We start from the raw sequence: 11,697 nt of genomic DNA, 5'->3' as shown, positions 1-11,697 counted from the left end.
TTCACAGCAACCCGTCAAAATAAAAGTTCGGTTTAACTTGAAGACATTGCGGCAGAAATATATTACTATATTGTTTAGTAGAATGTACGTAATAGGCTACTATTACTACTAAAATTATTAAAACCTTATTTTTAAGGAATAATCATACAATATTTCTTTAATGTTTTAATTGTAATATTAAATCCCCTTTATTTTCCAAAAATACAATATTTAATTTTCATTAATTAAAAGATAAATTAAATTACTGTTTTATGCCTTAAAAAATTTAAATACACAACACAGAATTTCTGAGGGAAAAAATCATTAGGCTATTGTAAGAATAAATGAAACTCGTTTTTATGCCTGAAAAGACTGTGAAGCTGTTTCATTCATGACAGACAGCTGCTCTCTTTAGGTCAATGGCAGCGTGAACGCAAATTTAAATGCTCAAATCACACTGTTGTGATCGTACTCTGCATGGACGAACCAAGTGATCACAACATTGATCGCACATGTCAAAGGTTGTATGCCTTAAAAAATGTAAATACACAACACTGAATTTCTGAGGAAAAAAATCATTAGGCTATTGTAAGAATAAATGAAACTTGTTTTTATGCTTTCAAATAATTAGACATGTTAAAACACAGAATTTGGTAACAATAAAACATAAGGCTGGAAAAAATAAAATGTTTCATAGGGCCCTAAACATGTAATTTTTCTTAAACTTTTGATAAATTGATGTTAAATTGTTTATGTTTCATGATTTTAATTGATTAGCGATTAACATGTTTTTTGATTAATAAAATTTAATCTAACCATTAAAAAGGAGTCCAGAAAAACTAAAACGGAAGTAGTATATGATTTTCGATTCCCAACCCTACCCTTAACACTATAAGAGGCGTGTTCTGCTTGAAGTGGTGCTATGCAGACCGATCGGTGTTATGACATCAAAGTACCGTGAGAGCTATAGAGAGCAGACACGGCTCCTTATGCTTCCGAATCGCTCTCGCGGTACTTTGATGTCATACACCGATCGATCTGCGCAGTGCTGCTACAAGCTGAACACACCTAATAACTGGAGCGCATTAGCATCAGTGGTTCGCCCGCTCAATCGCGAGTTACTGTCATTATCGTTAGTTACTACAGCCTTTGCTAGTTACTATGACTTTGTCACGTAAATGCATATTACCTGGTTTCTATAATATACAAAGCAGCTCGGTCCCCTTATTTAAATTAAGCTGCTAGAGGGAGTATCCATTCAGTTTGTCTCAATTTCACAGTTGTGAGAGATGGCAGCTTTCCCGTAAGTGGGCGTGGGTTCAGTGCCAACAGCGGACACACCCCTAGCATTTGAGAGCAAAGAATACTGCTTATTTTTTTCAAAATTTTGATACCTTATTTTATTTATATTCCTAAAATGCATATTAAATAACAAAAACATAAAAAACAAAACAGCATTTAAAGACACCAAAAACATTGTTATGAGCTGCACGTCTATAAATGAAGACAATGTCAGGCTTCACTTTGTAATGCAAAGTGGATGTATTTATTTAAACATAATTCGCAGCTCTTGCAATTTGTTTATCGCTATTTTGATTTTATTACATTTAATTAGTACAGTACAGACAATTCAGACTTCGCATAAGCAAGCCATCACTCTAATTGAGTGATGAACTAGACTGATTAGGGGTTGAAGAATGTGGCCTACTCGACTCATTTCCTGCCAGATTCAGAGATGACACACAGCACTCCTCCCATTCATAGCTTAGGTTTGAGTTACAGCGGCGTGAAGACTGGAGGGATATGAGAAAGACCGTATTGCACACACTCGTGTAAAGCCCTGCCATACGCAGTGCTGAAACACAAGACGTCAGGCCCCCAGCATGAATGAAATATCCATGAGCTTTTCCAGAGTTATCTTCCACCCTCCTTCCTGGCTCTTTGTTTCCCTTTCTTCCACTTTCCATGGCCAAATCCTCGCTCTGCGCTGAAGATTAAACTGTGGGAAGCCATTTTGTAAGGTTGACCAGAACGTCAGAGGCCTTTAAAAATATATCCCCATCCAACTTTGAACAAATGAGTTGTCAGCCAAGAGGGTAAAGTGGAATGCTAAACCTCCTCATGTGCATGAATAGACAAGACATTTCCTTAGGCAAAGATACAGTAGGTCAGCCACTCGACTTCCACGGTGGATCCGCCAAGCTCCCCTAGGAAGAAGCACGATGATGGGGACAGGCAGGCAGACTTCCCTATCACTGAGTCACCAGGCGTGAAAAGGAAGGGAAACCGGAGCCATACCTTGGGGGAATGAGTGGTTAAAAGCACAATACATAGGAATGAGAGAAATGCATTCAGTCGGCAGTGACTGGAGGAGGAGGACATCCTGAATCTGATGTGTAGCACATTAATCACAGCTCTGAGCCGACACCAAAGAGACTGCAACCTTATGGCGACAATGCCGACAGATGTCCGCCTGTTTGCGCACTTGACAGCTTGTCTGACACCATCAGAAGTACTCAGATACAACACACAATGACGATTATTGTGCTATCAAGCAAACTTCAAACTGGGTCTGTTCTGCACTTTGAGAAAGCTAATTGGTTCCAGAGTGAACTCAATTCACACAGGGAGCACCGGCAGGAATTAGCCAAAAACAAGCTTGAAAAGAAACAGGCTATTTATATCGGTCAGTTTAGAGAATGGCCCACAGTCAATTGTCATCTCTGTAGAGATATGAGTGATGCTTATAGCGACACTAATGAGCTAATGAAAGGACTGCTCCCACTGAAGAAACAATGGCCTACTTATGCGCCATGTCAGAGAGTGAGAAACATTATACTGAAAAGTACCTGAAAAAAATCCCTGCGTTTAGCGGTTCTTGTTTACAACAGCTGAAAGAATGTGTCTTGCAGCAGTATGTGTGTCCGGTAGTGACCTGGGGGAGGTGGCTGTGTGACACCGGGTGCTGTGCAGTAACCTAAATCCAGACGAGGCGCGTGGGAGCCGGCCAGGCTGCTGAGGGAGGCTAAAAATCACCATATGAGCTCTTCATCCTGTCTGGAGGCCCCACAGACTTACGGCACTGTACAACACAGCACTGTCTGCAGCTGACCACAATGCAGTCTCACACACACGGACACAAAGGCCTACCACGTCACACATTTTCATCAGGGCAACAGGCTGCACGATTCTGCATTTTCCAAATATTTGTAGGGATAAGGTGACTTTGTTAGGATACAAAATAGAAGTAAATAAAATAATCTGTAAGCTTAGGTGTTTGAATCTGTCACAAAACTTCTTTCTGCTACTGTAAGCTGCGAAAATAAAAATGCACTGTTAAAAAAATGGCGGTTGGTAAGATTTTTAAAATGTTTTTATAAAGTTAAAAACAGGCTGCATTTATTTGATAAAAAAAATACAGAAAAAAGTTATATTGTGAAAAATTGCAATTTAAAATAATTATTTTCAATTTTAATGTAATTTATTCCTGTGGGCAGGGATTTAAATGGGATGAATTTAGAATTAAAGGTATCTAAGAAACATCTTCTCACGGATATGACCATAAACCGATTAGTCATTTAGGCAACCCACTGACTAGTCCATATGAAAATGCGGTTTTGCACGGACTAGTTCACTAGTCTGAACTCCCACTAGAAAGTCTTGAAAGTGGTGAGCCACATATAAACTTAATGTCCTACGTTCTGAAATACTGAAGACATTGCTTCAGTTAACAATTAACCCAGCAATAAAAATCACATAATAGAGGTCAAACGATTTGGTTGCCATTGACACTGAGTGACCAGAATACAAAGTCTCATACTAATCATTCTCACCTATGACTCTTCAGTTCAAGATTTAGTCTCTTCCATAAGGGATGAGTCTATCATAACACACAAGGTTAAATGGTGTGACTTCAGGTGCATAAACATCATAACAACATAACAAAAACCTTGAGTTCAAAAAAGTGGTTCAAAATAGGAACAAGATTGGTTTAACACAAAACAATGCAAATGCTATAGAACGTCCATGAAACAGAACTTTAACACTGCAACATGGCTTAAACTTGCATAATATAACATGTTACAAATATGCATGTAAGAGCATGATAAATGTAATTTAGTGGTAAAATATAAAATGCATTAAATAGAGATATTACACTACCAGTAAAAAATTAGGGGGTCAGTAAGACTTTATGCATAGAATTTATAAGAATGTATAGTGAAGGTATATCTCTAGTGCTGTTTGTTTACCATTTCTCATTTTTCAACATTTTTAAATGAACTTTTAGCCTTTTTTTTAGCAAATTTTTAAACTGTATAATTATACAAGAACTAGAAAAATTGTTAAAATCATCAAATCAAATCATGACAGTTTCTTCTGCAGCAGGCTTCTCTCACAGGAGAGGAATACTAGCATCTAAGCACTAAAGGCAAACAAACACACAAACTCAAGCACATTTCCTCTGTATAACAACTATCTGTTGCTTTCGTTCCCAGTGCTTTCCATCGAGTAGGGATGTTCATTTCAGTTATTTTTCCTAACCGACAACCGACGCTCGTTAACCGATTTTTAACCGTTAACCGACAAGATTATTTTAAATTAGAATTTAATTAAATTAGAAAGGATAAGTGTCTGTAACCTGTTAAAAAATACTAACATTTGTTTCCCGGGGATTAATTTTACATGTGCAAAAAGCAGCAAACAACAGAGCATGAGGATTCACATGGTCATCATATCACATCACGCACCTGCAGCGCTTCTGCGAGTGGAGAAAAACATAAAGCTAGGCTATTATAATGTTTGTAAACATTTCGTGTCGGCATTAGACCTAGGCTATTTCTGAATGAAATAATAAAATGCGACTTAAAAGCGATTTATGTTTTTTCCCCCCTAAAAACACATTTTTTATATGCGTAGCATATTTTAACCATGCAGCAAACCTTTTTAAATATTTTGATAAATTACTGAAAAGGTAAATAATTAAATTACTTTTTAAACCGTTTAACTGATTGTATTAATCGGTCAAAATTCTTACGGTCGGTTAACCGGTTAAAATGAACATCCTACCATCGAGGCATTTATTTACACAGGATGGGTGACAGCCTGGCTCTGATCAATAGTGTCAGTTTACAGTGCTGCAGACAGCCCGAACAAACAGTATCCCCCAACAAACCCACAGCTGGACTTCACATATCATGCACAGGAGTGTCCGAGAGGCCACATGCTCCAGATACCTACACAACCATGAACATGAAATGATCACGCGCAAAAGGATGGAGGAAAAAAAAGATAAAGAATAGGGGAAGAGGAAAGAGAGGAAACAGACAAGCAGGTAGCATGTGACAAAGAAACAATAACAGCAGACTGCTGCTAGTGCTCCTTAATGAATAAGCAGGATTCCCCAGTGTGCAGCCCTCTGCTTCTAGCACAGGCTCACAGTCACAGGCAGTAAGCCTCTTTTCATGCTGCTTCGTTCACCTGATGCAAGTCACAGTAGCTGACCATGCCATGCAACAGCTTTGTACATGGAGTATAATCCAGGCTTGAACTAGGCTGCTGCACATTACAAAAAAAGAAGACAGACTTCGCAATTCACACTGAAGAAGATACTCACTCATACCAGTTATTATGCTGCAATTTAGTAATTTTGCATAGTCAAAAAATAAAACTATTTATTCTCACTCATGTTATTTACATCATGCTAAAATTTGTGCACACAAACTTAGACAACATGAGTTGGTGAGAGTACTTGTGGTGTTTCTGTTTGTATTTATGCTCTTTTTCTTTTAATGTTACTTTACTGCAAAAAGCGTGTCTGACATGTCATAATTGCTTAACTTCCTTGTCCAAACAAAGTGGTTCCGGAGCTACATTTAAATTTACAGATTTAAAAACAAAGCTGTTACGGTTATATAAAAAGAACGTTTTTACAATTAATGATGAAAAATTGTGAAATAAGAATAAGTGTTCAGATACGTATCAGATTTGGAACCACATAAAAAATGTGTTTTGAAGTGTGTATTTGGTGTGGCAAGAAAAAAAAAAGCTTTGGCACCCACTATTTAATGCGCATTTGCATTTCTGAAAATACACATTCTTCTTGCAAATGTTTAATTATTAACGGATTTGCGTTATTTAGCCCAAACATAATGTAGAAGAGGGTAAACAAGTATTTGAGTATGCCTCAAATTTCCTAATCGGTGCAATGCTATTTGTGAAGCATCAAGATAGAATACAAAAACAGTGAGCATCAATCTAACATGCAAAACTGAATTGTTAGACCACTAATATTTTGAGAACAAAGCAAATATACTACCAAAACATGATAATAGAGTTTAACTGGACATCCTGGGCTACCATTGTATAATAATATCAGAAAATGCAACCTATATCTTTCCCAGAAAACATCAAGCACAATGACAATTCCTGAGCAAAATATAAACTGTCATCCTGATCAAGTTAAATGCACTGTATAATCTGTTTAAAACAGGCTTAGCATTTAATAATGAGCAATTTATTCAACCATATGTATTTTGATTGGATTGAATAGCACACTTGGAGTCTAGCGGCGGTGGCCTAGAGTGAGCGGAGGCCGGCGGCTAGAGTGAGGAACGGCCAGCAGGCTGAGTGAGAGGAGGCCGGTGACCTTGAGAACGGCGCGGCCTGGGGGCTTGCAGCAACCACATGTGACGACCCCGGGCTGGACTCCGCTTCGTCCACAGTGAAAGCCGATCCGGCGATCCACCGCGCGAAGTTGATGTATTTCCTCTGGCTCATGGCTGCCTGGTGTGTGACTGAGTGGAGGCGGGGTTAATTTGCGTATTCATAGATCCGCGTATAGTAAATGAAGCAAGGGTGTAGAGTTACATTCAAGCTATTTTAAGGCATGAGAAAATTATTTTCACAAGAAAAAACATTTAAATATGTCATTTTGATGATCAAAGATAAGTTTTAAAGGATAACATTTTTGACTACAGGGGGACTTTAAACACAGCTGTTTTGCAGTAACAAACAAATGTTTTGAAGCCTGAATGCTCATGGCCTTAAAGTTTATTATCCCCGTGTGTGAGCGTATTTGTTACAGCAACAGTGAAAGAAGAACTTATAATAGAAGCAGAATACAAATCAAGGACTCTGTAATGTTTTGCATTCTTATACGGTTGCATCCAGACTCCCTTATTCATTAACACAACAATAAAAACCAAACAGCCCAACTAATCCACAAAAATACCTTCAGGGTGAAGAACAGTTGAAAACATGTGAAGTCAAGTGCTTGCTCAGGGCACTACCAGTAAAGACCTTTCCAAGTAACGAGGAAACAACAATGAGAAAAATAAGAAACTTGCATTTTTCTCCTGATTACTCTGTAACCATGATAACTTCTGAGCAAGCTAAAAAAACAGCAAGGAGGTGCATGCTTCAGAGATGACATTTACAGAATTCTGCCCCTTTTGACCCCTCTAATGAAATTACAGAAAGGGTATAATCAGGTCACAAATGTCATTAATCTCAATAATCTGACAATTCAGTTAGACATGAAGAAATTAGAAATATTCAGACCATACAAAGTCATTTAGGTGGGAAAAAAAACACATTTGAATAGGTTTGTTTTTATTATTGTGGTCTAATAATTGTTTAGCTATTATTGTGTCAAAAACAGTAAAACACAATAATTTGGTTATAAATATCAATTACTGAACAACAGTAACAACACAACATAATCTGTATTATTACTGTGCAAAAAAGCTTTATTACTCAATCATGAAAAAAATTATCACAGAAGCCACATCCTATTTCCTGTTGTGTGAAACAGATGGACATAGCACTGCAGCACTGCAGCAGTGAAAAGCACTGCAAATTACACCATTAACAGATACAAACACAATTAAAAAACTATTAAACATCAAGAACTTCAACAAAGTCAAATTAATTTGGGAAAATAATCCAAATTTGGGAAAATATTAAAAAATAATAAATAATATCAAACATAACACTATACTAAAAAATTTACTTAATGTACTTGTTTCAGTGAGGAGGAATTTAGAAAAACTGACCATACAGAATTCAATCTTCTTCTTTGTTTTGAGGAACTTGATTGGGTCACTCTATTGTCCTCCTCAGGCACATTAACTTATTGTCTACGACCCCTCACTGATAAGGTCACAAAAAGCATACTGCCGTCAAAGCCTCCTAAACACTATAGTGTGAAGGTGTTGATTGTCAACACTTATCAGATGGCATGAAGCCATAACACAAAACTACCAGGAATCTGTGTGTAAAAAGGTCATGCAAGTCGACTACAAACAATTTTTTTGATCATTATTGTCAAAAGATCAAGTTTTTAGGCTAACACATGGAATTGGGTACAAGAACCAGTTCTTTTGCCGATACTGAAATAATCTGACTCACGCACCGTATTGTACTGAACCTCATGAACCAATAATAGTTACTGTTACTCGTGAGACTTAACGTTGTGTAGTTATTACCTTGTTGTGCATATGCTGTCATGAAGTTAAACATATATGAATTTGTGTTAATATGTTACCACATTATTGTTTGTTTTTGTTTTTTAAGCATTCCAACATAGTATAAGCCAATTTTGAAAGACGGCACCTATGTCAGTAAAGATGTATGTAAACATCTTTTGCGAGAATAGCATTACATGTAGCCTATTCATCAATATATATCTGTTCTGCTGAAATTATCTAATTTGGCAACACACTATTGAAGGCAGTAGGCTAGCTGCCATATGAACTATGTAAACATCTTTTGCGAGAATAGCATTACATGTAGCCTATTCGTCAATATATATCTGTTCTGCTGAAATTATCTAATTTGGCAACACACTATTGAAGGCAGTAGGCTAGCTGCCATATGAACTGCATTTCAATATTCCGAAATGAATTATTTCTAAAAAGTACTAAAGCAATCATTAAAAGGATAGTCCACCCAAAATGAGGGCGAGTCAATGATGACAGAACACATGTTGTTTCACACCTGTATGACTACAGTGAAAGACAAATTAAGACATTTTTAAGAACTTTGGGAACCAAACAACATCGGAGACCATTGACATTTCTCAAAATATCTTCTTTTATGTTTCACAAAAGAAATAAAGTGTTGGAACAACATGAGGGTGACTAAATGAACTATCCAGCAGAATCGTTAAAGAACCAGAATCATTAAGAGGAATCATTCAATTCCTTATGATTCCCACATCCGCTGATATGTTTAGGTAGCTACTGTCCATAAACAAGATTCGATGCAGTGGTTGCCAAAAACTGCCGTTCTCACTAATTTACATCAAGTAAATGATATCAATTGGAAAGCGATTATGTGAAACAACTCAAAACCTACCAGCAAACAAGACGCTGAGAATAACACTGAAAAATGCTGCATCTACTGATGACTATCATACAGATAAAAATCTTGCAAGCTTTGGTAACCCAAATCCTCCGGACTTAAACGCCCTGTGAGACTAAACAGTGAAACAGCCATTGAAGAGATTCAACACTCATTGTTTCATGAGACAGACATTCCTTGTCCAATCAGAATTCCTTTCATGGGCCCAGGGGGGAAGCAGCACAGCTGGAGGTGCTGGGTCTGTCTGTGGCCCGACAGCTCTCCATCTCTGCTGTGGACATCTCTTCCACAAACAAACTCAAGTGGCCACAGAGGAGATGTTGTGAGACACAAATGCATCTGTGTAAAATAAAGACCGGCTCATTCAGAGCTCTCTTATTTGTGTGGGAACAAAATGTCTTTATATGGTGACGTCACTGCCTTCATCAAAGCTGTTCATAGTAGTGTTGAGTTTGACATCAAAATAATTCTGCCAGACAAAAATGGGGCCATGGGAGATGTAAAACAACCCATTACATCCAACTAAATGTCAAACTTTCTTACATTAAAATTACAAAATGCCCATGTAATCCACTAGTGGCATACATCAACTGTTAACAGGAAAAAGAGGAAAAGCAGTAACACTACAATATAGTTAACATGAAACAGAGTTAAAATTAACTAACCAAGTAAAATACTTGTAATGCATTTATTAATCTGAGTTCATATTAATTTCAACATTTACTAATTCATTATTAAAATCAAAACTTCTATCTGTTAATATGATTTAATGGACCTGAGCTAACATGAACATTGAACAGTATTTTTACTGACAAACATTAACAAAGATTAATAAATACTGTAACAAATGTGTTACTCCATGTTAGGTAATGTTAATTAATGCATTAACTAAAGGGGCCCTGTTGCATAGTGTTACCAAAAAACGCAATAAAACAGAATGCTTTTAACCTTGCCCCTGCTGAGTCTATAATACCATACAAAGCATATAACCTCATAATTTTGCATTTACTAATCTTTCTATTCCATAAACACTGATATGTCAACAGCAGAATTGGTTTAAAGAGACCAGTCCTCCAGGGCACTGTCACTATCTCTCTGATGATATCAATGAGATCAGTATGCATCAATCATACCCTGTTCATTTCCGAGAAGCGATTTCAAAAGAGTAGGGAAAAATATTCTCCCCAAGAAACCCCCAACAGTGGATTGTGAAAGAGTATATTAGCATATAAATACCAAGCACTGTAAACCTTTGTTAACTTGCTTCAGTGATCAAATCTATTAAGAAATACACAACACAAAACTTTAATGAATAGTCTGCCACACATGGTAGTCTTGATATCTTAATACATAACGGAGACACAGACATCCAGATGAGGGGAACCGAGAAAACAGCTGCCTCTGCTTCATCCGGTTAATGCTCAGCTGATTTATGACTAATTCAACATAAACCATGCAGAGGGAGCTGCTTTCGGCTGATAACGTTCACACAAGTGAAAATAAAGCAAGTCCACTGACTATTGTACTGTTTATAGAGATGCTGATTAAATGAAAGACTGCTTTTCGTGTTAGCATGCGTTTAGCATGAAGAGCCAGGCTGCTGCAATTCGCCCCAGCGGCAGAAGCTAGCAAGATAGTCGCTTAGCTTTCCATATACACATTAGCGACAAACACACAGCGATGATAACGTGTCTAGAAGTATAAAATGATCATTAACCCAGTAATTATACAATTAAAACGATAAAGGAGATTATTTGTTGGTGTTTTACCTGTCAGCCGGATTTTGATGCTTGACCCGTTCCTTCGAGTCCCAGGATTCGACATCACTCCCACAAAATAACCAACGAACTTTCTCCAGGATAAACCCAAGACGCTCGCTTCAAGCGGATATAAAAACGTAGAAAAACGCGCTACGCTGATATATGGGCTGTGCATGTGTTTCTAGGCGATAGAACGGTATTATTTCCGTCTGGCAAATCCCCTGTAGCTTTCAGACTTAACAACACAGGCTAACATTTTTTTTAGCTCAACGGCGTTCTGACATCACGTTAGTACAGCTGTACGTGCACGTACTCGCGGCTGGGCGTGAGCGCGCTCTTCCGCCTGGCGATGCCAGTGCATTGTGGTAACGTTAGCCTGTGATCTGGAAGGACATTAATCATCTGCGTTGACATGCTGTCCAAAGCTGAATTACTTACTATGAAAAATTGTACTATGTTGGCTGTTTTTCAACGATGTCATCGAGAGTATTTTAATTAATATTTTACATTGTAATTACAGTTTTTCTCAATTGCTTTTCCCGAAACAATAAGTTCAGATCTCTGAACAATTAGCTTCTTGTTCACATCAGATTGG

The 11,697-nt window shown here is 37.5% G+C and overlaps 1 protein-coding gene across 3 annotated transcripts in view; it reads right to left on the bottom strand.

The window, feature by feature from the left end:
- LOC107674676 (E3 ubiquitin-protein ligase SMURF1-like) overlaps window positions 1–11,382 on the bottom strand; it is a 46,332-nt gene extending 34,950 nt beyond the window's left edge. For all 3 annotated transcript variants that reach the window (XM_016468740.1, XM_016468741.1, XM_016468742.1), the window contains exon 1: window positions 11,112–11,382. In XM_016468740.1, coding sequence (XP_016324226.1) covers window positions 11,112–11,277 — 166 coding nt within the window. In that variant the 5' untranslated portion in view covers window positions 11,278–11,382. The remainder of the gene's footprint in view (window positions 1–11,111) is intronic.
- Window positions 11,383–11,697: the final 315 nt, after the last annotated feature.

Source organism: Sinocyclocheilus anshuiensis, unplaced genomic scaffold (assembly GCF_001515605.1).
Source record: "Sinocyclocheilus anshuiensis isolate Anshui unplaced genomic scaffold, SAMN03320099.WGS_v1.1 scaffold152, whole genome shotgun sequence".
Lineage (NCBI taxonomy): Eukaryota > Metazoa > Chordata > Actinopteri > Cypriniformes > Cyprinidae > Sinocyclocheilus > Sinocyclocheilus anshuiensis.
Note: the sequence above shows the minus strand (reverse complement) of the source record. Positions and strands in the feature narration are given on the sequence as shown.